The sequence below is a fragment of the Mastigoproctus giganteus genome, chromosome 13 (assembly GCF_048544385.1).
Source record: "Mastigoproctus giganteus isolate SK-2022 chromosome 13, ASM4854438v1, whole genome shotgun sequence".
Lineage (NCBI taxonomy): Eukaryota > Metazoa > Arthropoda > Arachnida > Uropygi > Thelyphonidae > Mastigoproctus > Mastigoproctus giganteus.
In genome coordinates this window covers 76,779,835-76,806,283 of record NC_143587.1, presented here as the reverse complement: position 1 = coordinate 76,806,283, position 26,449 = coordinate 76,779,835, and the positions used below count along the sequence as shown (strand labels likewise).

Here is a 26,449-nt window from a genome sequence, read left to right as displayed (position 1 = left end):
AATCATATAGCAATGTGGGGTCGGAAATGCTTTCCTGAAGCGGTGTTGTACACAGAAGCACCATAAAGAAAAGAGACCGTAAGTGAGAAATCGTTTTAATAATACATGAAAAGAAGCAAAAGGTACATGGATTAAAGTAAGTGTTCGAAGTTTCTTCCACGGGCTACAATGCACGCCTCACATCTCCGACGCATGGACATCCGAACATTCTGGAATACTCCAGGCGAATTTCGAATTTCTTCGGCAGCTACTGCGATTCTTGCAACCAGCTCCTCAGCATTGTCAACAGGGGTGTCATAAACTAGCGATTTCATATGACCCCAGAAATAAAAATCAAGACATGATAGGTCGGGTGACCGAGCAGGCCAACGCACGGGACCACCACGTCCCGTGCGTTGGCCTGCGAGATCGCCTCATCGGACCTTACCTGTTACCGTGTCGTCTAACCGGACCTATCTACTTGATCTTTCTGCAGCAAGTATTGCCACAACTTTTGAGAGATGAACAGATTTCTGCATCGACGCAACAGACAATGTGGTTCCAACACGATGGAGCCCCTGCCCATTATAGCGGAGATGTTCGTAACTACCTGGATGTCACATTTGGTCAACAGTGGATCGGACGTGGTGGTCCCGTGCGTTGGCCTGCTCGGTCACCTGACCTATCATGTCTTGATTTTTATTTCTGGGGTCATATGAAATCGCTAGTTTATGACACCCCTGTTGACAATGCTGAGGAGCTGGTTGCAAGAATCGCAGTAGCTGCCGAAGAAATTCGAAATTCGCCTGGAGTATTCCAGAATGTTCGGATGTCCATGCGTCGGAGATGTGAGGCGTGCATTGTAGCCCGTGGAAGAAACTTCGAACACTTACTTTAATCCATGTACCTTTTGCTTCTTTTCATGTATTATTAAAACGATTTCTCACTTACGGTCTCTTTTCTTTATGGTGCTTCTGTGTACAACACCGCTTCAGGAAAGCATTTCCGACCCCATATTGCTATATGATTTCGAGTTGTCAGGTTGTACCCTACCCCTCTTAGAAGTTCTGAAACGTTTAACTGAAACACCCTGTATATTGGACCATATCCTCCTACCTTCAATAATTCTACACACGCACGAACAGAGAACTCTCTGCAAATGCAATGATAAATACTTCACCCAGACAGTGGAGCCCCCTTTCACGATAACGGAACATAACATTGCTGCAGCCAAACTGCAAAACAGGAAAACTCCCGGCGAATATCAAATAGAGCCGGAAATACTAAAAAAGGCAGTGGAAATTATACCGGATACTATATTAAACCTAGCAAATCAATGCCTCACGGAGGGTTTCTTTCCAACTTCGTGGAAGACAGCCCGAGTCAGACTTATCCTGAAAAACCCCACTAAACCCCAGGACATGCCAGGCTCATACAGGCCTATCACTCTGCTGTCGATGCTGAGAAAGCTCATTGAGTGACTCATCTACCAGAGAATTGAAAACCGTTACTAGAATGCTCAATTTATGTCAAGAAACCAATTTGGTTTCAAGAGAGGATGCTCCACCACTGATGCCTTCGAGAGGATCATCGATGCAGTCAGAAACTGCAACAGGAAATATTTGCTCCTCATCTCCATTGACTCCGCTGGAGCCTTTGACTCTCTCTGGTGGCCCAGTGTTCTGGCTAGGCTCCGACGGGCTGAAATCCCATCAAATCTATTTCTCTGCATGAAATCTTACCTGGAAAACCGAAGAATCACTGTCAGCACTCCCTTTACATCTGTATCCAGACCGGTTTACAGGGGCTGACCCCAGAGATCCGTCTTGGGGCCGCTCCTGTGGAACCTGGTGCTTGATGAGTTTTTAAATCTGGATGTTCCAAATGTCATTACACAGGCATACGCTGATGATCTGATTATGATGCTTCAAGCAGACAGCAGGGCTCAACTGGAGGCCATAGGCAATCATGCCACAGGATTGGGCCAAGAGGAATCTTCGAACGATCTCAACCGAAAAACCAACTCAATACTCCTCAGGGGTGCTCTTGACCCTGGTAGACCTCTGCTAATCAAAATAAATAGAGCGACCATCAAACTCAAACAGGAACTAAAATACTTAGGAATAATACTAGACCGAAACTTGAACTTCACATCTCATCTCTGTTATCTCAGAACGAAAACAAGGAGGCTCTCGGCTCTGATAACCAAAATCACCAGGAGGGACTAGGAACTAAAGAAGAAGGCCCTCTCCCTTCTATACAAAGCTCTCTTCATCCCTATCCTTGTCTGTGGTGCAGGCGCCTGGTATCAGAAAGCAAACACAGCAGTCAACAAGAAAAAGCTGGAGTCGATCCACCGATCCCTACTATTGACAACAACTAGAGCCTGCTGCACGGTGAGCACCCATGCGCTCCAGGTCCTGGCGGGCTTCCTTCCCCTGGACCTGGAGATTGTGTGCTGTGGGCTGCTACACCAACATTCGAAAGGAAGAACCACAACTTATCAAGGCTACAAACAGATCCACAGAAAAGCAAATCCTCAGAAAATGAGAGGTTAACGGAACACCTGCAATCTATCTGGCAAAATAGATGGAATCTTACCACAAAAGGGCAAGTCACCAAAAAATTTATACCCGATGTCAGCAGGGTATATCCTATTTTCCCGTCCTGATTTTCCCCTGGCTTACACACCATCTTCCTTCTTACGGGACACGGCTCCGTCAGAGGGAAACTCCACGAGCTGGGAATCTCCGACAACCCGAGATGTAACTGCGGTCACGAGGAAACCTGGGAACACCTTATCCATGACTATGACAACTATGAGGACCTCAGATGTCAGCTATATACACGCATCAACCCCTTGCTAAAAAACCGAGAAGAAATAATATTGCAAGAATAAGATAATTACCGGGCTTTCACTGTCTTTGCCCGGGAACTCTTTGAAAGACAAAGATCCCTGCCACATCATCACTAACCTATGAAAACAGACGTAACTACCTGAGATGACTGCAAAACTTAAACTAGTGACCACCTGAAGCAGATACTACACACGAACGTAACAAACTGGACCTGACTTCTGGACTGGGACCTCCACCAGACCAATGCAAAGACGAAGATTGCAACTTGGACTCGGACCTCGAAGATTGCATCTTATGATGCCATACAGCCATATAGCGCCCCGGCTCTGTCTAGCCTGCTTTTTACTCCTCTTTCCCTAGCAGGGGGAGAGGGGACGGCCTGCTGTCTCCTCCCCCTCCTGCCACCCCTCTTTCTCCTCTGGTGGGGCATGGGCATGCCCCACTATTTCAACAGGGGTCATTTTCCCTATAAACCCCTTACTTCCAATTTCCAACCCCCCAGTATTCCACCTCCCCTCCCATCTCTTTCCCCGTACAACAGCGCCTGCCCCACATATACAAATTTAAAACACCAAAATTCATGCCCGACCTATTAGGAAATCTATCACCTCCAGCGCTTATCCCTTATAGCCCCTCTAAGTTGCGTGTAATGTATCATCTGTGCCCAAAAGAAAAGAAGAATTTTTATTTTAATTATTTTTTATTTATTTATTTTATTTTATTTTATTTTTATTTTATTTTATTTATTTATTTATTATTATTATTATTTTAGGTCCTAGCTACTGAAATCTCAGGAAAATAGGTGGTAGGACCTGCCAGAGCAAACATTAAGGGAACACCTGGCTGGCCTCCACGTGGCGGAGTACGTAAACAACAGGTCCCATCTGTACTCGTTCCAACATCTCTACATCCTTTTTAAAATGAGGCCTCCAGACCTGTATACAGTACTCAAGGTGTGGCCTGACCATTGCCTTATACTAATGCTGACCCTGTGACTTCCTTGAACTATATTAGCTGTTACTATTACTATGATTCATGTTTAAACACATATTGTTTGAATGTGTTTGCTTTTAAGAACTGTGTGAAATGAATGCAATCAGTGATGCTGAACAAAGATGTATTTAGAAAAGAGTACAAGTGAATTCAACAATAGATCTAGACACGATGGTGACTCTCTTCTTCTTCTTCTTCTTTATTACATAATCTTAATTGAATTATCAATTATCCATGCATTTCATCAGCATGTTTTGGACACCACGCTGTAAAAAAGAAAAAAAATATAAACACGCTATTGTTTCTATCATATTAGTATCTTCAAGCTATACACCAACTAAAAGCTATAATAAATAATCTCTATAACAACAGAAATACATTGAGTGGCCACTTTATTAAGTATATATACCTAATAATGCATGTATTCTATAGCTCACAAAATAGTACGGATTCGTCGTAGCATAGACAACACTGTACGTGTGTGTGTGTGTGTTTTACCTGTATCAAGGACAACAAGGTGTCTAAAGCGTAGCACTAGATGATGGTCCCTGTTGACTCAATTGCTCTCTACTGTAATTAAAACTGGATTGTGTTCTTCACGCTAATCTGAATTGAATCCCCTGAAATTAACCATAATCAAAATGAACATATCCGTCCTGTCTAATATCTTCACAGAAATGACAGAAATCTCGAGTCTGGTTGAGATTGTTCTCCACTCTCCCTCACCCCCACTGCATCGCTATCATCATGCCACTTTACAACAACCCAGGAATAGGATAAAGAATCTTTATAGAATGTTTCCCTCCAACACTATTGGAATGTTGGAGGTTCGAGTGTTTAAATTTCTTCCCAGTAACTACCAGACTGGCAATGGCCAGAAGAAAGGTGTTGCCTCTTAAGTAAATGTGCATTACTTTAATTATAATTAATGTTATTACTCTTTATGTATGCTTTGTATTTATATTATTGGTCTACATTATTTATTTTTAGCTAAGCCTTCTGTATAACCGAGGTAATTCAAGCAATGTAAACTTATTTGTGTCTTCTGCTAAAAATGAAACCTTCCTTCCCCGAAATGTAGATTATTTTTGAAGTGAGTTGTATACCTCGAACCGATTTAAACAAAAAAAAAAAAAAAAAAAAATCGAATAACGGAGCAAACTTTTTCATTTTCTGCATTTCACATTGGACAGACAATTTGGTATAATCACTTAACGTCAACAGAAGTGTACAACGTCCTGTTGCAAGAAAAGAAACATTATATATGTTCCTTTATTATTATTATTATTATTATTAATATCAATTTATTTCCGAAGAACTGTCCTTTTACAGCTATGCAGCTAGAGGACATGAGTTATATACAGAGAAAAAAACATAAAATACGGACATATGCATTGCATACAGAGCCAGATACAATATACGGCCTTAAACAGCCACTGGTGAAGATACAAAAACATAAAGTTATAAGAAATACAAAAACATAAAGTTACAACAAGTACAAAAACATAAAGTTACAACAAATAAAAGTGCATCCGGATACATCGAAGCGTGGATATTGCGGTATCACAGAGAGTCCACCTAGAGCTTGACTAAGGCATACATGTCTGCAAGAATGGAAGATCTGTAGGTTCTGTCCTTGCAAAGTTTCTCAGCGTCTATGGCTAATCTGTTAAATATTTGGAAGGAGTTGTGTGGAAACATGTTGTCCAAGGAGGACATGCTACGCAGCTTCGACCTGTATGGGGAGGTGTTGGACTGGCATCTTCTACTGTCGGACGGTCTGGCGATGATATCCCAAATATCGGGTGACTTCAGTTTTCCGGATAGAAGCTGAGAGAGGGTAAGAAGGTTCCTAGAGATGATGTGATACCTCCAAGGAAGCGTATTAAGATTGGTGACCAGAACAGATTTTGAGATTGTAGGTGTTAGCCCAGCAACCCTATTTAGCCATTTCAAGATCCAGAATTCCAGGGAGAGGAACCTGGCTTGGTATGATGAGGGTGCTGAGGACCATATAGTCGAGGCATATAATGGAATTGGGAAAATACAACGAAGAATGTATTTGATGATAAGGTCCGGGTTATGGAAGTTGGAGATCTCTTGTTTTACTGCCCATAAAGCCGAATATGTTTTCGTTCGAGTGGCATTAAAGTGAGGCAAGAAGGTGAGGTCTTTGTCCCAGATGATACCCAAATCTTTATGTTGGGTGACTTTTTTAACTGGAGAATTCGCAATAATGATGTCCACCTCGTTGGTATTTTTCTTCTTGGTGATAGAGAGTTGTGCAGTTTTCTCTTTATTAATGGAGAGCCCAATCGCATGAAGGTAGTTTTCCAGTTCATGTAGCTGACGGTTGGAGCTCACAGTAATAGACTGGAGAGACTGGGGGCATTTTGTGATGACGAAGAACTTAATATCATCTGCGTAGGTGGTAAAATTAGTACGGTTTGATAGGAAGGGTTCTAAAGATGCGGCGAAGAGGGCGGCAGAGAGAACGCCCCCTTGGGGGAGCCCTCTGGAGCAGAGAATGTGGTGATTATGGTTTTGATTTCTGATCCATAGGATCCTGGACTGAAGGAGTTTCCTAAGGAGAACTAAGATGTTGCCAGAGATTTTGAAATAGTTGCACAGTATGGTACATAATGCATGGGTGGACAGATTGTCAAAGGCCGCTTTAATGTCGAGAAACACAATATCCAGTTGCTCTTTGTTGCTTAAGGTACTTTCAATTCTGAACAGTGTGTCCAAGAGGTTGGTGATCGTGGAACGTCCAGGTAGTACACTATGGAGGTATGGAGGTTTGTGGCCGAACATGTGATGGATGAGAGCAGGAAGTATGGCTCTTTCCAAGATTTTGAGAAAAGTGCATCCTACAGAAATTGGTCTGTAGTCATTAGGCAATTTTGGGTTAGACTTTTTTGGAACTGGAGAAACATAATATGTGTTCCAGATAGCAGGGTAAACTCCTGTTACGAGGACGGAATTGAATGCATCAAGCAAGAGATCAATGATATATACACTGCACAGTTTAACCATGAAAATAGGGAATCCATCCGGGCCAGTGGTAGACTTGTTGGGAAGACTGTTGATGACCTCAGTAAGGCGTTCCTTTGTGATGGCTATTTTATCCAGTGATGTCTGGTTAGCTGGTGGATTAACCCGAATAAAGGGGTTTGGGGCAGATAGGGGCTTAGTTGCGAGCGAGTTAGCCCATGCAAGGAAGGTGTCAGTGGACATGGGGGACTGTTGATTCTTGTTGGTGAAGATTCTTTTCCCAAGTTTCATTCTGTGTGCAATCCAGTCATTCTGCGCCTTCCTCCGAATGCGTAGGAAGCGTGCCCGATGTTTTTTATAGAGTTGGTAGTCGGCTAGATCCCGTGTTTTTTGCCATTTCCTGTATAGTTTCTGTTTCATGATGAAGGCGAGTTTTGCGTCGCTGGTAAACCAGTTCTTGGTCCTGGGAGACAGGCGTACAGATTTGGAGCCCCCTTCACAGGCGATGTCTTTTAACAAGTTTGCTAAATTGGTAAGCGTTTGATCAGGATGGCTAGCAGCAATTTTTTTCCAGTCTGTAGCTTTTAGTCTTTGTAGGATGATTTGAGGTTGCATATATTTTAATGAGAAGATCTTGAGTTGGGATTCTTTATGGTCATGCTGTTCAAGTTGTCGGGGAGAACATAGACATTCACTATCAAAGGAAATTGGGAGGTGATCTGATGCAAACTTAAAAATCGGCGTTGTGAGAGTAAGCTGGTCAAGGTTATGAAATAAGAGGTCTAGGTTTTGATGTCGTCTTGTAGGTTGCGTATGGGTTAGTCTAAGGCCTAGAGATGAGAAGGAGCGTACGACGTCCTTCAAAGCAGCTTCGTGTCTTGGGGAAGGCATGTTGAAATCTCCTAAAACAAAGGTGAGCATGTGAGGCTTGAGGTGGGTTATAATCCAGGTAGTTAGCTCATCCCTTGTGTCGGGATTATGGTCAGGAGGTAAATATACCGCTACAACTTGAGTTCTCACTTCTTTAACTGTAAAAATTGCAGAAATGGCTTCAAATGCAGGGGAGTCGCTGAGTTGTGCACACACAAGGTGATGGATGTCTTTGTAAATGATGGAGACGCCACCTCCACGTTTGAGGTCCCTGCCGTTGCAAACATTTTTGTAATGGTGAGGAGTGGCCAGGTGGGTGAGTTGTCTTCCATGGTTAAGCCAAGTTTCCTGGATACAGATGAAATCATATTCGTCGAGCAGGAGGACAGATTGCAGAGGGGCCAATTTGTTAACAATGCTGCGCACATTTTGCGAGAAGACCCTGATTGTGTGGCATGTATGGAGGTTTTTTGGAATAGATGATTGCTATTGTAGAGGACGAGTAAGCAGGGATTGCTGAGGGGATGGCCTTTTTTCGTCCGAGAAAGGTCTGATAAGTATGCCTGGAGGCCAGAAGTCGGGATCCAGAACTTTTTCGTAAGCAGTGGGTGAACATCTTACTAGAAATGAGGCGTAGCCAGTTTGCCTAGTTTTAAGCTGTTTTACTTCGATGCGGACATTGTGTTCCACAAGAAACATTCTCTTTATGGAATCGGGGCTTGTTGAGGGTCCAAACCGGGAGACAAATATCTTGGTTCTGGGCAAAGCGACAGAGATGTCATATTTCTCTGCGAGCGTCTGTTTACTAGGGTGAGTCTTTGATAATCGCTTGTTGACTAATGTTGTTGGAATTCTTTGGTTGCCTTCTAGTGGGGGAGAAAATGGGGCGGGGCTCTTGCTTCTCGAAACACATCTCTGGTCAGCGATTCTCGGTTCAGTAGCTTGGTCATGTCTGTCGTGTGGTACAATATGATCATTTCTTTCGTGAAACAGAGTCAACTTATTAGTGTGGTTCACTACACCGGTGGTTTTGTTTACTTCCTGTGGACGTTTGTCGCTTTTCTTCTTCTGATCCCGATTCTCAAGTGATTTAAGGAACTTGCAGTAATCTGATTTGATTAGAAGAGTTTCAAGGGCGCTTTCATTTTCTTTAGCCACCCTAAAGGGATTCTTATTGTGCATCTTTTCTTTTTGTGTAAGCAGTTCGGCAGACTCAAGGGGTGTCGTTTGCGTGGCTGCATCCCCTTTTGTGACTATGCAGCGGTCATTAGTGCAAAGACACCGTTCAGCACTTATTTCCTGAAGGGTGCGAGCGATTGTCCCGAGGACTTCACACAATTTTGTAGATGCTTCCTCGATTGCTATTGTTTTTCTTTTCCAATCATCCTCCTGCACCTTCAAAATCTGTCCCGCGAATTCTTTTTCCTTCTTTGCTACATGAGTTTTTAGCAGTGTTATTTCTTTCCGTATCGTCATTAAGCTGGGTAGTTTGGGTGTGGCTGACGTTCTGCTGTTCGCTGTCGGTGCTGCTTTAATATTTTTGGTTTGACTACTACAATCCAAGTTGTTTTCTTTCAGGAGTTGGGGGGTTATTGCAATCTTGCGTTTTGATTTGGTTTCGCTGCGGACAGATTTGAGTTTGCGACTCATTCTCGTGTGTTTCATACGATTGATTGTGCATTCCGAGATTTCGCTCTTGCGGGGAGATGCCCTTGAAAAATCGTGGCTATCGGAAGATTTGTTTTCTTGGGCGGCCTTACCCTTACTTTCGGGTATGTCGCGGTGGTTGCATTGTGGGATCACTGTGGTGTTTATGCCCGATAGGCGCTTTGCCACTTTTTTCATGTTGCCGAATAGGGCTGTTAGTTAGTGAATGGTTGATAATTCTAGTAAGGAATTCACTCTGTTAGGTCGGGACTCCCAAGGACGAAGAGTGGGGGTTCTTTCAGCTTCAAAACAAACAGCCCACGCAGTGAGGGGAAGCTCGCACGGACGACCTTGAGAGAAGCTAATGATTAAGGGACGGGACACAAAAGGCACGTAGAGCACTGTTGGCTTTTGATATAGCTAATATTAAAATCATAAATATCTTTTTACCTTGTATCTTCTGTCCGGAATCACTTAAAGATCTGGATTGGTGACTTAAATCCGCGTCGGAAGGTATTAAACTTAAGCCATAGGGTTACTGTGGCACTGAAATATTACAGATATTGGAGGAGCACGTTGTAGGACGTCAGCACTGCTCGAACGAAACATAAGGAGAATGTTACTTTTAATCCTGAAAACGCGTGGGAGAAATATATTAAAATATAACACTAAATTTATCTTTTTTCTCTATTATTTTTTATGCAGACCGACTTTTCTTTCTTCTTTTCCTTTTTTTTGACCAGCTCAAAATAATTGGAGAACACGTAAAATCTAATACAAATCCAAAATTCCAGAATATCAAAAATCTAATAATAATTAGATTTTTGGCAAATAAAGAAAACACACCAACGCCTCAATGGCAGAAAGTTCTGGTCCAACAGGAAGTAGTTATTGTTCGTGACTCTATTGTCAGGAAGACAGAAAATATATTGTGCAAAAAAAGGATAGAAATACGACTAGAATATGTTTCCCAGGGTAAATATTGTTGTAGAGCAGTTACCATCTTTTAGGGCACAAAAGGAGATATTTTTGTACAAAATAGTACTGATGATATTAAAAGAAGGAGACCCGAGGCTTTTTTTAACAGGCATATGTCAATGTTCAGCAAAATCCGCCCGTTAAATTGAATATAAGTTGAAAGTGTCTGGAATTTTTCCCAGACGTGATAGCAACGAGTACGTGATGAGAGCCTTGTCAATCGATTTGCTTGTGTAGAGATTATGTAAAGCTCATGCAGTAAATTTGTTTTTACCGTAGTCTCTACTTTTTTAACAAGAGAGCCAGCTTTTACAGAGAGGGGATAAATTTAAATATAAATGATGTAAGAATGTTTACTGATGCTATCGAAGCAATGTTAGGTGGGTCGGAAAACTGAGAGCGAACTCAGATCAATATTTTAATAGCAGCTACAAGCAGAGATGAAGCTGATTCTTTTAATGCATCTATTGGTACATGCAACAATCTGGAAAGCAAGGTGTTGGAGTCACAAGGCTTGCTAAGGAATCCTCTTGGGATAAGCTAATATATGGGCTGTGTTATGGTTACTAAGAGCAAAAACCAGGCAGGCATATACTTGTTTTGTACGTTAATACTAGGAGAATATTAAATAAAATTTAGGAATTCGAAGCATTGGTTAAAACATCATGTGCAGACATTTAGGGATATTTCGAAACATGGTACCACTCAGACACAAGCGGATGTGGAATTTGAATATGCGAAATACAACGTATACAGAAGGGACAGTAATTAAAGGGAAGGGTGTTGTGCTCTTGGTTAAGAAGCACTTATTAACTTCCAGTTGAAGTGGTCTGCCAGGATAATGTTAAGTAAGTTGGCTGTGACATGCACTGGGAAGAGAGCACGAGTATGTTACAGGCCAAATGACTGTGATGAGTACAATGATGAGTAATACAGACAAATAGAGTGGGGCAGTAAAGCAGAGTGATGTGTAATTGGGGATCCTAACATTCCAGAAATAGACTCGAACATGATTGATTATTACTCATATAGTAGATGAACCTTTATGGATTTATTGAATGACTGTTTTGCGCCAGTATATTAGAGAGGCAACAACAGAAAGCAATACTGTTGATCTGATTCATGAATTAATAATCTCTAGTTAAAGAAACCACTAGGTGGCAACAATCGTAGTGTACAGTGGGGTTCAAATTTTGCGAACTCAGAGTATGTGACTCCTTTCATACACTAATGGAAGGAAAGTAACAGAAGCTGCTAAGATTTTTATACCAACTACGAAATATTGTTAAAGGTTTCGATATGAGATATCAGATGAATTAGCAGTAGAGAAGAATAATGGATGGTAACACATTCAAGGCAGTGCAGATCGAAAATGACCTACGGACTGATGCATTCCTCTGATAAGTGCAGACAGGTTGACAGGACAGCTCATGGAGGTGGTGATGATATACAGTACCCCTGGTAAAAGGAACAAAGAGATAATTAAGGCAATGGTTAGGCCATATGTACTACGTATAGTTCTGGAAAATCATTTTAGGAAGGATGCGAATTTTTGTAAAATACGTGAGGAAGAGCAATAGCATTAGCATTATAAGAGGCATGGGATGCAAGAAAGCAAATTTATATAGCATCAGTCAAAAAAAAAAATCATATCCACATCCATTCCCTCTAAAAGTTTGTCCAGTTCCTCCTTGAATTTATTTAAGATATCAAATTCCACAACGACAGATGGAAGTTTATTCCAGCAATTAACCTTTCGTTGGTTAAAGGCAAATTTTCGCACATCTATTCCACAACTGTCTTTCCTCAATTTGAATTTATGCCCCCTCAGGTGCGGAATCTGAGCAAGAGGAAGAATCCCATCAGCGTTGAGCTTGCCCAAACCATTCAATGCCTTATACACCTCATGCAGATCACCTCGCAGGTGCCTCGTCACCAGGCTCTGCAACTTGCAGCACTTAAGCCTTTCTTGGTTACAGAAACCCTTTGTTCATTCACTAATCTCGTTGCCCTTCTCTGTACTCGTTCCAACAGTTCTACATCTTTCCTAAAATGAAGCCTCCAGACCTGTATTCAGTACTGAAAATGCGGCCTGACCATTGCCTTATACAAGAGGACAATCACTTCCTTATCCCTGCTAGCAAAATTCCTGTATATGATTGACAGGACACCATGAGCTACTCCTGCCGCCTGTTTGCACTGCTCAAAAAATTTCATATCTGACTGCACAATTATCCCAAGTTCTTTTTCATTCTCCACTACCCTGTATGTAGTACCACAGGGTTGGTATGTTACTCTGCGGTTACTGCTACTCATATGCAGCATTTTGCATTTGTCAACGTTAAACTTCAGTTGCCACCTCTCAGCCCAGCTGCTTAACTTTTTCAGATCCTGTTGCAGTAGTATACTGTCATTAACAACCCTACCAACTTTTGTATCGTCTGCAAACTTGGACATTAAGCCTGATATACCTTTATCAATATCATTGATAAATACACAAAATAACAATGTGCCCAACACGGATCCCTGGGGACACAACTAATAACATTAGTCCACGAAGAGCAGTATCTATTGATTGCCACTCTCTGTCTTCTCCCACTTAACCATCCCTTTATCCATAGCTGCAACTTGCTCTTAATGCCACACTGCTCCAACTTGTATAGTAGTCCTCCATGTGCAACAATATCAAAAGCTTTCCTAAAATCCAAGTACATGTATATGACATCAAAATTATTTTTTGCATCCCGTTTCTTTGTGACCATATCGTAGTGTCCAATCAAATTGGTCAGACAACACTTCCCCTTAAACAAACCCACACTGCGTCTGAACTATAACTGCAGTCTTGTGTAAATGATCCTGCAGTGCTTCTTTAACCAGTGATTCCATTATTTTCTCCCGGAACAGAAGTTAAACTAACAGGCCTGTAATTACCCATGTCGTCTTTCGACCCCCCTTTGTTAATTGGGGTACGTTTGCATATCTCCAGTTTGTGGGGACCTCCCCTGAGCCCAAGGAAGCCCTCATAATCATGGCTAAGGGCCGCTCACTTCCTTTGCTGCATCCTTTAATATAACTGGATAGATCCCCTTCACCGCAGGTACCTTCCTTACGTTTAACTTAAACGATTTATCCTCCACTTTGCTTTCAGTTATTAAAAAAATCCTTCAGCTCCCTGTAACAGTTTGATAAACTTCCGCCATTCTCTTCCCTTAATAACTCCTCGTGTGTGAATGTAGTTGCAAAGTACTCATTCAATTTGTTAGGTACGTCAGCAGGATCATCAATACTAATGGTGACATTTAGTTAAGTAACGAGAATTGAAAGAAGAAAAAGAACTTGAAAATTCATGCAGAGATAATTAGAAGTTGAGAGAATTTTTTCTTCATAATTTTTACTTACCGAGAATGGGCCTTGGGATTGGCAAAATAACCACTCATAATAATTGCAATAAATACATCAAACCGTATGTATAACAATGTCTTTAATAAAAAAAAAATAAAAATTAGATACTGGATAAAACTATATTTGGATAACTCTACATTTTTTCCAGTAACGGGTACCGGGAACCGTTATCCAGCTTATGCTATTTAAGGATGTACCATGATCGTAAAATTTCACTGGTGATAAAGGACGCGGTCGTGTTTGGAAGTTGAGTGTCATTTTTATCCCTTTTTTCTCCGTAATATTTATTTATTTTTATTTTTATATTTTAACTTTATAGTTTATCATTTTGAGCATATTAAAAATTTCGCCTATCTAGGTTTGCAGATAAACCAGTCCAACTCTATTACTAATGAAATTAAATCCATATCCTGAGTGGAAACAGATGCTTCTATGGACATGCAAAACTAATGAAGTCCAGAGTATTGAACGGACATTTAAAATTAAGAATATACAAGAGTCTAATTAGACCAATTGTAACATATGGTTGTGAAGCTTGGACATTAACGAGTAAAGATGATCAGTTGTTGAGAGTGTTCGAGCGTAGAATTTTGCGAAAAGTCTTTGGGCCTGTACAAGACGTTGATGGATCCTGGAGGATCAGAATGAACATGAACTTGACAATCTTATTCAGGGTGCGGACCGCGTCAGATTTGTGAAGAGCCAGAGACTTGCCTGGTTGGGACATGTCATGAGAATGGATAACAGCAGAACAACTAAGAGGTTAATGAAATGGAAACCTACCGGTAGGTGAGCAAGAGGAAGACCGCGGAAAAGATGGATGGATGCCGTAGAAGAGGACTTAAAGATCATGAGAATAAGAAGTTGGATAAGATTGACTTCTGGGAGGGCTTACTGGTGGAATATAGTTGAGAAGGCTACTGGTGGAATATGGTTAAGACACACCCTGAGTTATAACGTTCAGAAGAAGAAGGAGAAGATTATCATTTTATCAATGTATGTTATCTCGTATCTAGTTTTTTATTTTAATTTTATTTTTTTAAAACTTTGCCATAATATACGGGCTGGTGTGTTTATTTTAGTTTTTATGAACGATTCTCCTACTACAAATTGTGGCGACCTAAGTGAACAAAATTCACGACAGTACTCAACCCCCACAACCTACTAATAAGAACAATCTCAGTTGCCTTCTTCAGTTGACACTAGGATTTTTGTCTTTAATTTATTACAATGCATCACGACTCCCTAGAATATTCTTCCAGACCCAATGAGTGCTAATGATCCCTTGATTTAAAAATACTGACTAAGGAAAATCGAAAACAAACTTACCCTTGCTTTGGCCACAGTTTGCACTTCTTTAAAATTCATATTCTTCTATATCATAAAATACTGAATGTTAGTTATTCAAAACTGGGAAGGATTAACTTTAAAGATATATTGCTAATAAAGTTATGATTATTATTATTATTATTAAAGTTATGGTTAAACATTTGTGCTTTCAATATGAAATTCACATTTATTGTAATAATTATGAGCAATCAAAAATCTCTTTGATCACTTAGAAAGGCATATCAGTCGTCTGTGATCATAATAAGATAAAAGAGCATGGAATTGTAATACATTTGGATACACCCATACTGATCCGTCGGGAGGAGGAGATGCACTGAATAGTTTTGATGATCTCTCTCTCTCTCTCTCTAGAGATGAAAAATACTTCCACTCTACGGCAGGAATTTTCTGCAAACGGAACCTTTCAACATCACATTCGTTTTCCTTTCTTTTTTATCTTTGATATAACAGAATCTTTTAATTCAACAATGAATAAATTTATACTGAAAATATGAGAAATTAGAGCTCTGGTAGAATCGCTTCATGCAGACCATCATGTTTATGATAAACTTTGTACAATATATAGTTATTTTTTTCGTTTTAATACGAAAAAAATAACTATATATTATACAAAAAAATTAAAATAAAATATTAAAACGAAACTTCAAATGGCAAGTATATGATTTTTGTGCGTAGGCCAGTGATGAAGAAATTTGAATTATGATTTAGTTACAATTTAACAATTTGTACTCATTTACAAATTTAATTAAATGAATACAAATTGTGATATTTTATATCACAATTTGCATTCATTTAATGAAATCAGTTGCTAAAATAACATTTTAATTGGGTACTTTAATTGGGTACTGGCAAGCGACTGCCAGTACCCAATTAAAGAGAATTGAAATAGGACAGCTATGGGCTTGGTTGAATTCAGATGTTATGGCTGCATACTGGATGTCCTGTTTTTCTGTACAGTTCTGCTTAGAGTACGACCGCTTCGCTCTTGAAGCGCTGTTTTTCTGTTACATTTATGCATTCGAGAAGTGGAAGAACCACTTGCTTTCCGGTCATTAAAAACCTTTTGGGGTTGATGCTTCTGAGAAACCTTTGAGATGGGTGCTTTTGAAAAACCAGTTATGTGTTTTGTTTCTTGAATCATGGCTTCTGCTTAACGTGCACCCACGATAAGACCTTTTTCAACGTCTGAGAGATCACGCGTTTCCCCCTTCAAATTACTGCAGTCAAATAGCATATGCAGTCTTTATACTGAACGAGGCAACACGTAATCATCCCACGTCACAGTTTTCTTTGCCTCTATTTGCATTTCTTTTGTCTGACTGTCATAATGTAAAGGTTCGTATTTTTTTTTGGCCAGTGTATGTATTAGGTTGTATCAATTCTACTCCCAATAGATAGTACTATACAAAAACTAACCTGATGCCAACATATCTGATGCCAGGCATTAGATTTCAAGCTATCACTTTGAATTTCACAGCTTGGCAAAATCTATTAAGATGTAGACTTCAATTTTTGCCAAATGTGACGGTTATTTTAGCGAGTCGGGAAGACATTGTCCGAAAAACCTAAGTGTGTTATAAGCGTAATGACGAATATAACGAACAACTATACAGACAAATAAAGGGCCAGTACAGAAGGATGTCTTATAATGGGAGATTTGAACTTTCCAGATACTGACTGGGTCTTGAGGATCACTCACACAGTAGCAAGAGTTTTGTGGATTTATTGGATAACTGGCCACCACAATCATTCCACGTTTGAAGTCGGAGAAATTTCGACGCCAATCCATTCTTCTTCTCAGGTACTCAAAGGTTGATTGCCACGCATGCGAACCAGAATCTTATATCAGGCCATTCCCGGCTTTGAGTTTCACCACCCTTACAGATCGTTTCATTCCTACACAAGGGATTGTTGATAATGTAAAGCCATCTCAGCATAAATTTCTGTCGGCGTAGAGGGACATCTTCTGTATAGGTGACTCGAATACCAGGATCTACCAGAGGAGTTGATTGATCGAGCACCCAGCGTGCAAACACTGATTTCTGGGTGTGAGACCCTTCTACTAAAGACAAGGGCAAACTTTGGTGCTTTCCAAACTTTTTGCTGTACAAGTTTTCAAGAGACGACGAGTTTTGCTCTGCAAATGGAGCAAGAACAATGCTGATAAAATTAGCTGAATAGCTCCATGGCACATAAAATTTTCTTGAGTGAAATGAATATAGTACATTCAAGTTTTTCGTGACTCAGTTTGAGTCACGAAAGTCAGCTACGGTAATCAAACCGGAAGAGGTGATTTAACCACAGGTGACACTCGTGTAAAACTCACATCTTCTATTGTATCCTTTATGGAAGTGAAAACCAACATCCTCTTCAGTAGTAGGTGACTATTTTATTCCTCGAAACGTGAACCATGCAACATCATATTGAAAACAATTTCAACCATGTTGTGACAGCTATAAAATTTTCTTGAATGATCCTTGCTGCGTGAGTTAATCCTCTGGCTAAATCATACTGACATTGTAATTCCAATGTGTCACCAGTTTCTACAGCATGATGTCGTAAGCTGAGCTGTTTCATTTGTTGATCATTAGATTACAGCAAGATGGTTCCTTGTGCCGCGGACAACAGCTGTATGATGCGGTTTCTGATACTAAAGGCACGAGCTTTGGCAGCTGCTAGATAATCACTAATGATTCAAGAGGACTAGTACAAATAGGCCAGACAAACATCCCTGGTTAGTCCACATTTCATCACTGAGTGCTCTTTCACAGCGGTGTGTTCTAGGACATGTGCTTCACTGAGTGGTATTTCAAGTCTGAGCACTAGACGAGGATAGGTGGTTCAGGTTGTGCATTTCATCTCTGATTGGTCTTTTAAGTCGGTGTACTGGACAAGTCGATTGGAAACGTCAACCTCAAACCAAAAATATTTCAACGCTTATGAAGGTGAGAATACTTTTCCGGACTGCAATTTACTTTGGAAAATACTTCCATGGGGCGGAATTGAGCTTTCCGGGTAATATTTCATTTATTAAAAAGACTTTTCTTTCACAGACTGAACATTACATTGAAATTGCATGCACTGACGGCAATTTCTCACTAGCTACTTTCCGTAGCAGGGACTCCAAATTCATTTTATATGAACTGCAGCTCTTCAATGTCAAATTTACACTTGCGGGAACATGAAGTGCAGAACTTTAATATCTTGTAATGGAGCGGGAATTAGTGCTATATGTCTGTAAATATCTGTACAGAGTTGTGATTAGTGGCGGGGATGCCAGGAAAGCTGGCTGGGACAGCCTTGTACATTAAATAAATAAATAAACCCTCTTATATGTATTTGTTAGAAGTGTTCCAGAAATTCGGCCCGGCTTCAAATCGTCCAACGGCCCACCATCTCAAAGGATCATGTAAACGACGGTGACTTGCCATCCTGAGTACTGGAGATGTGGTTATCCCATTGAACAAGCCAAAAAACGGGAATGAAGAGATGTGGTCACAACTCGTTTTTTTATAGGCATGAATAATTTGCATAATGTTCAACTCTGTAAAGTGGTAGATCGATTATACTCGGAATTTGCATTCGGGGATACCTATAATATCAAATATTCGCTTTCAGCGACTCTATTCACAATATAATATTCATGAAAACCCTTTTGTTCTGTTAATTTTGTTGAGCAGTGTATTTTGAAAGGTTTCACAACGAAGTATGAAAAGATTTTTATCCAATATTTCTCATCTGAAAAAATCAATTTATAAAATATCCCGTTTTTTAATTATAAAAGAAATCATGTTTTCGTGTTTTTACTTAAGGGAAAATAAGTGTAATAATAAAAATTTAATATGCGAAACTTTATTAATAAATAATATTTTGAGGAAGTCGGGTCGGTTGGTTATTGTAATATTTTAGGCACATCAGGAACTTGGCTATATGGCATATATGCTATGTCTGTAAATTGAGTGTGTTTTGTGGTCGATTCGTTGTTTGCTGGAAGAAGAAGAACCCAAGTTTCCGGGAGAAAAAATAATGATAATATCTCCAATTTTCATGAGAGTTACAAAACAAATCAAGCTAAACTTTTACATCACCATTTTAAATTAATGTGAGAAATATTAAAACGATCTATACTTACAAGCATTTTATTAGATTCTTCCATGACGCAGTTACTTATCTGAAATTAAAATGAAACTAGAATATTATAATAATCTATGTACAGAGATTCACTAAAATTTATTATATTTACAAATTCTTCAAAATATAAATACGTAATCTCTCGAAGAAATTCTTACAAACATTCCATTTTTCAAAAATGTGCTATTTTTAAAACATGATGAGAATAAATTAGTAATGCTTAAAAAATTGTCCTTATAATGTATTGGTCACTGTCTTAAATTGTGCTTTGACTGACGTATTTGTTGATATGCATATAAATAAGTCACAAAGCGATTTTTCAAATCATACGAATAAAGTAAATTTCAATTAATAATAACAACCTTGCATACATTGGTATGCAAGTTGTTATAATTAAAGTGCCTCGCATTGGTCGCATGTAGATGAAAAATGATGAATCATGTATAGATGAAATTTGGAAAAGAAAGTGTCTCTAGACTATGGTAATAACGAAAGGCACACAATCCCACAAAAAAAATATATAAAGTTACACCAGGATGTGTTTAGCGATGCTTGCATTCGCTGTGAAATGCAAATTTTACTTCGCATGACCAGTGATATCCTTATATGTGATTAAAGATGCTATCACTGTGAAAGCCTAAATCGTAGTTCCCTTTGGCTCCTCTACAAGTCAAATTTTCTTCCAATCATAACGTATGGAGTAGGAGTTTAATTCCCCAAGACTACCATTCCCAGAAACCGTAAAAACTAGAAACCATGCAAAGGTGTATCCTGCTGACATCATTAGAGTCTGCTGCACAGTGAGTACTTCTGCCCTCCAGTTCCTTGCTGTAGTTCTTCCCCTGAACCTGGAAGTTCACTTCGTCTCTCTCGCGGTATCTCAATAACCACCTATGACGACAACATCAACACTTCAAATAATATCAAGCAAGCAAAGCAGATTCTCGTTAGGAAACTGAACCAAATCTGGCAAGCACTATGGACTGACTTCACCAAGGGACCTATCACGAAGTTTATACCAGAAATAGCAACTGTTTATTCCAAGCCTCCTCCAATATGGTTTTCTCCTGATCTAGAACTTCCTTCCTATTAACAGGACCTGGTCCAATCAATCAAAAACTAACGTCTCTGGGCATTACTGAGGATCCCTACTGCCACTACGACCAGATAAAAGACTGCCACCATCTAGCCTACATCTGCCCTCGCTACGAGGATCATCGTAGCCAACTAATCACAGATATACACGACTTTCCACAAGATAGAGAGCACCTTTCCATAACAGATCAACAGTACTACCGAACTTTTACTAATTTCCTCAGAAACTTTTCACCCACACGCCTTCTGATCATGGCTAATGTCTCCTTCTGCACCAACAATAATTAGAGGGATGCCTTCATTAAATCCTCCACTCTCACTTTTTCTCCTTTTCTCTCTCTCAGTTTTTTTTTTTTTTTTTTTTTTTAACTTGATTTTCGTCCAGGAAGCTCAAGCGACCCTGATGGAGACCAGCCAGAAAATAATGGGCAGCCTGGCTTATCTCCTAGCGGTGTGTACGGGAAACATAAGGTCTCAACAGGGACACTACGGCCAAAAGCCAGATCATGGCCGAACCCAACATAATACTACTCACATACCACACACAATATACTTTTGTCTGGCTTTTATAGAGTAAACTATATTTCACAAGAGTGCTTATGGCGCAGTTATGAGGAACCATCGGTGATGCCCCCTCCCCAAACACTATGTACACTATGTGAAAGCGATGATTTTCAACACGACAGTGATAATGAAAGATCGTTTCTGATGATACAGCTCTATTACCAAAACACCAATAATGTTCCGTCTCCTTTAGGAAGCACTGCCGTTTAAAATACTTAAAAAGAAAATCCTTTTCCTAAGATGGATTCTGAAAAATGATGAGGAAACTGAAAGAAAATTGTGCTTTGCAAAAGTTTGAATTAACAAATTAACAATTTGAATTAACAAATGTAGAAATGTAACTAGTAGGCATCAGAATCTATTGGGGAACGGTATTAATGTACAAATAATGCATCAGTACACAAAAAGCATAATTCGGAAAACTAAATACTATTTTCAAACATTAAAGTTAAAATCTGGGAATGTCAGAGGGCAAATGTTACTCGTGTTAGAAAAGATGGGCGGTACTACTGTCGGGTTAAAAATATGGTGGTATTTTTTTTCATTTAAATTTTTATTTATTTTATAGTATTTATATAAATTTTCATTAAATTACTAGAGTAAACTTATTTGAGAGCATTTTCATTAATAATGATAAGGCACGCACAAAAGATTACCTGATCTATCTTATCTGGATCGTTTCGGTATTTGCAGACATGTTCAAGCATCACTTTAGGATCATCTGAAACTCCCGGTAAAAATTGTTTTACACAGCAGTGTGTGAAATTCTTCGCCTAAATTATACAAATATATGATTTTATCATATCACAAAAACATATTTCATTTTTATTATAATATTTGTAATTAGTAAAACTACGGTCATTATTCATAGAAAACTGTCATCCCCTTGATTTACATGGTGAATCCCCCTGTGATTTCGTCTTCTTTCGTGAATTGAAAACTCAACTTAAGGAAAAAAAAAAAAAAACAATTTGGCAGCTAGAATGCAGTATCGAAAAATACAATGACAACATTGCCTGTTTCCAAAAGAATACTTTCAGGCATGCTTCAATAACTACTTAATGAGCCATCGTTAGAATAAAGCTATACAATTGCAAGGAGTTATACAATTAAAGATATACAATTGCTCCAACAACTGCGACGGGAGGTTTATACCCGACGGAAAAATTTCCAACGCACAAGATGGACATGGCCGGAAGCAGAAATAGAGTATCTCAAGCAGCAGTACCGAATGGCAAAAAATGAATACACAGGCCTGATTAAACAGAGGAAGCAGCGCTCCTGGGAGCACCTAGTCTTTACAGCTGGAAATTCTGCTCCCTGGAGAGTGGTCTACAGAGTGATCACAAACAAACTCCCTGGGGGAGAAGTTATCCCAGCCACCAAGACACCACATGGCACGTTTATAAAGACATGGTCCGAATCCATAAATAACATCCTTGACGCCATGTTCCATCAACACACACACACAGCCAAACGTCCCAGAGCAAATACTACTATGTGAGCAAAACAGTACATACACCTCGATCCAAGTGGAGGACCCTTCACCAAGAACTGGACTGCAGAAAAAATAAGAAACAAGAAATCTCCAGGAGAAGATATGCTGTAGCCCGAGATCGTAAAGAAGGCTGTTGAAACCATCCCAAATGAGATCTTAGAACTCTTCAAACATTGCCTTGAAGCAGGCCATTTCCCAGCAATATGGAGATCTGCAAAATTAAGGCTTATTCTCAAGAAACCGACGAAATCCCAAGACCTTCTGGAGTCATACGGGCCATCGCTGTTCTCTCCGTAATAAGCAAACTCCTAGAACATCTTCTAAGCAGTAGAATAGAAATTCATTACTCCAACGCTGGCCTTCACTCTGAAAACCAATACGGCTTTAGGATGGGATGCTCCAAGGAGGACGCCTTAAAGAACATCGCAAAGCAGCTATCACAACCAATTTAAATACTTTCTTGTCCTATCAGTCTATTTTGCCCGGATGTTTGACTTCCTCTGGTGGCCAAGCATCCTCGGCAGACTCCGCAAGGCCAAACTACCAACTAATTTGTACAATTGTATAAAAACTTATTTCGCAAACAGAACAGTGACTGTCTGTGCTCCGTACTGTTCAGTCACACGAACAGTCTACAGAAGCACAAGGCATAGTACTTGGCCCACTTCTCTGAAACGTGGTGCTCGACAGCTTTCTAAACTTCGACCTTGGTGATGTGAGGTCACAGGCCTACGCAGATGACCTGATCCTGATGCTGGCGGTGGATTCAAGAGCTCAACTAGAGATCTGTACAAACCGAGCTATAAATATCCTACACGACTGGGCCACCCAAAACCTCTTAAAGACATCCCCAACAAAAACCAGCTCAATCCAACTTAAAGGTTCTCTCAATATCAAGCCTCCCCAGATAAAGATTCAGGAAAGAACAATTAAGCTTTCCACCTAACTTAAATATCTTGGTATTCTGCTGGTTAAAAATCTATCATTCACACCCCATCTTACATACCTCCAAAGCAAAATCAAAAAATACTCCGCACGAATAGCTAGCGTTACCCGCCGCGACTGTGGACTTAACAAGAGGACCGTAGCTCTCTTCTATAAGGCAGTCTTTTTACCAGCAATAACTGGAGTCTTGTTCTGCAAGGCGGTAACAGCAGTAAACAAACGGAACCTAGAGACTGTTCAGCGTTCAATCCTAGTGACAATCTCGAGAACCTCATATTCTGTAAGCACCCACTTCCTCCAGATCTCGTGGGCGCTCTCCTCCAGATCTGGAGATCGTCCGCTGTGGGTTGCTTTATCAACTTAAGCAATCATCTGCCTAGACTATACAATTGATCCGGCGAACAATCGTAAACTTGAGAAAAAACGCCTTCTTACCCATCTACAGCAGGCCTGGCAAACCCGCTGGACGACTTCGATAAATGGGGAAATCACCCAACGATTCATACCGGATATTCAACTAGTGTTTCCCAAATGCCCAAACTGGTTTTCACTGGGGCTGCTGACATCATACCTACTCGCGGGACACGGGGCAAAAAAAGCAAAAACTCTCTAGTTTTGGATTGAGTGATACCCCTCTCTGCTATTGTGGACAGCTAGAGACGTGGGAGCACCTCATGCACCACTGCCAACTATATGAAGACCTCTGCTGTCTCTTAATAACCAGAATACGTTTCTCGTCAATAAACCAAGAACAATATCTCTTGGAGAGGGAGGACAATTATAAAGCCTTAACGCAGTTCGTGTAGGATCTTTTTACTAGAAGAAGGACGTACCCACAACCTTAGCAGGAATTTTCCTACAAACCAACCACTCGTCATCCAGAATAAAGATCTTAGATGCCATAACCAAACAGAAACCTGACAGCTACAATCTGAAGAACAAAAAATCGTTAACTTAACATGGGCTTGACAACTGGTTTAAACTGGAGCCGTTATCTGAACTTGACCACCTCACACGGACGGGACAACATGTCCCAGGAATGGCATAGGAAGACCAGACAAAGACATTGTGCAATTTGCTGCGGAAACGTCATTTGGCGATCTGAACCGGGTGATCTGAACTCTCATCTGGTTCTCTTTCGATCCCTTCCCTTGGCGTGGGGACAGTTCCTCTGTACCCTCCCTTGGGGTTTAAGGAAAAGAACTCTGACCCTCTTTTACAAGGCTTTCTTCATTCCAGCCATCAGCTATGCAGCAGGGATCTGGTTTAAAAAAGCAACCACCGCAGTCAATAAAAGAAAGCTAGAAACGATACAGCGCAGCATCTTACTCACCGTCTGCAGAGCATGCTGCACGGTCAGCTCACACGCACTGCAGGCCCTTGTGGGGCACCTATCCTTGGACCTGGAGATTGTCCGCTGTGACATGCTATATCAACTATCAAGAGGGAACAGTGTAACTTGTATTGGCCTCACCATAGACCCGACCAACAACAGCAACGCAGAAAAGAAACGACTAACCAAATATCTTCAACAAACCTGGCAGTCTCGATGGGCGGACTCAACTAAAGGTGAGATAACCCGGAAGTTCATCCCGGACATTACCCAAGTGTATCCCGAACAGCCAAACTGGTTCTCACCGGGGCTCTACACCACCTTTCTTCTAACAGGGCGCGGCTCTTTTAACGCCAAGCTGTCAACTTTCGGCATCAGGGATTCCCCATTATGCCACTGCGGAGAAAACCAAACATGGTCACACTTAATGAACGATTGTCCCCTCTTTGAGGACATCAGATGTCATTTCATCACAAAGATACGCTTTAACCCGAAGGAACGTGAGCACCTTATATTACATGAGGAGGAGCACTACAAGGCCTTCTCGTGCTTTGCATATGAGCTGTTTAACCGGCTAAGGGCAATGACCCAACCCCCCCCAGGCCTGATGCAGGACCTGACTACAACTACAACTCATCGGACGGGACTCTGCTCTCATGAGTGCCATTACTTTGTCAACTGAACCAGAAAGATCAAAGTACCACGTTATCGGACGGGACTTTTCTCTCACGAATATCACAATCAAACACGGACATCCTGTCAACTGAACCGACAGCGCATGTAATTTACCCAACGAACTACCCTAGAATGTGACAATCAACATATGCAGGAGTGACAACACTGCATCGGCGCCCAGATAACAGAACAAACAATGGAAGTGACCACATACCAAGAATGACCACCCAAAATGGAAATAGAAGGACCATGACCACGACCAAACTGGATGAGACCTTGATCCCATGACCAACGCCGGCATTCATCCGATCTGTGAACAAGTCGGTAGAGACCTTGTCCTTGGATGTACCTCCCGGTTGGGCCAGTGTCGTGATGCTGTTCTGAACCTGCTGACCTAGCCACTCTGCAGCCACGCTGCAGAGTGGCTAGTCTGCAGGTGGGGGGGGGGGGAGACGGTCATACTGTTTCCTCTCATCCACGCCACCCCCATTCTTCCTTCTGGGAGGGCATGGGCATGCCCTACTGACACCAAATTGAGGCCTCCTTCTCTATTGGCGTTATCCTTCCTCCTTTAATCCCCCAGTCTTGTCTCCCCCCCTCTCTATCTTTACACAAGGGAATTTCCCCCTCACACATAAATTCAATGAATCCAAATTAACTTACGCCCATATTTCGGTCTTTTCTTTTCAAGCGACACCACCCTACGCAATCGAGAGATATCACACATATATCTATACATATATGTGTAAATTTTTTTTTTTTTTTTTTTTTAAGGTCCTAGCCACTGAAATCTCAGTAAATTAGGTGGCAGGACCTGCCAGAGTGAACTAAAGACTATCGGGTACCTGGCCTGCCTCCATGGGGCGTAAGTAGGGCAAGATTGGGCCTCAGAAGAGCTCCAGAGGCTAAATGGCCAGAGGAACAACGGTATAAAACACCACACTTCCATAATCTATACACTTTTAAATCTCTGGCCTTCCCAGTGAACTGGTACACCCACAATAAAAGCAACACGGAGATAGAGGGAACCCCTGGTACCGTTAGACACTGAAAACATTTACACTTACACTTACACCCTACATCCTACTTTTTCCCATGTGCGGGTTTTTTTTTTTTTCGGGGAGGGGGGAGGGGAGT

The 26,449-nt window shown here is 40.7% G+C and overlaps 1 protein-coding gene across 1 annotated transcript in view; it reads right to left on the bottom strand.

Annotated features, from left to right (window-relative positions):
- Positions 1–4,054: 4,054 nt before the first annotated feature.
- LOC150076199 (uncharacterized) overlaps positions 4,055–26,449 on the bottom strand; it is a 37,509-nt gene continuing 15,114 nt past the window's right edge. Inside the window, exons 3-6 of the mRNA XM_090387282.1 lie at positions 21,518–21,634; positions 19,204–19,242; positions 15,051–15,095; positions 4,055–4,096 (exon numbers count right to left, since the gene is read on the bottom strand). Coding sequence (XP_090243408.1) covers positions 4,055–4,096; positions 15,051–15,095; positions 19,204–19,242; positions 21,518–21,634 — 243 coding nt within the window. The remainder of the gene's footprint in view (positions 4,097–15,050; positions 15,096–19,203; positions 19,243–21,517; positions 21,635–26,449) is intronic.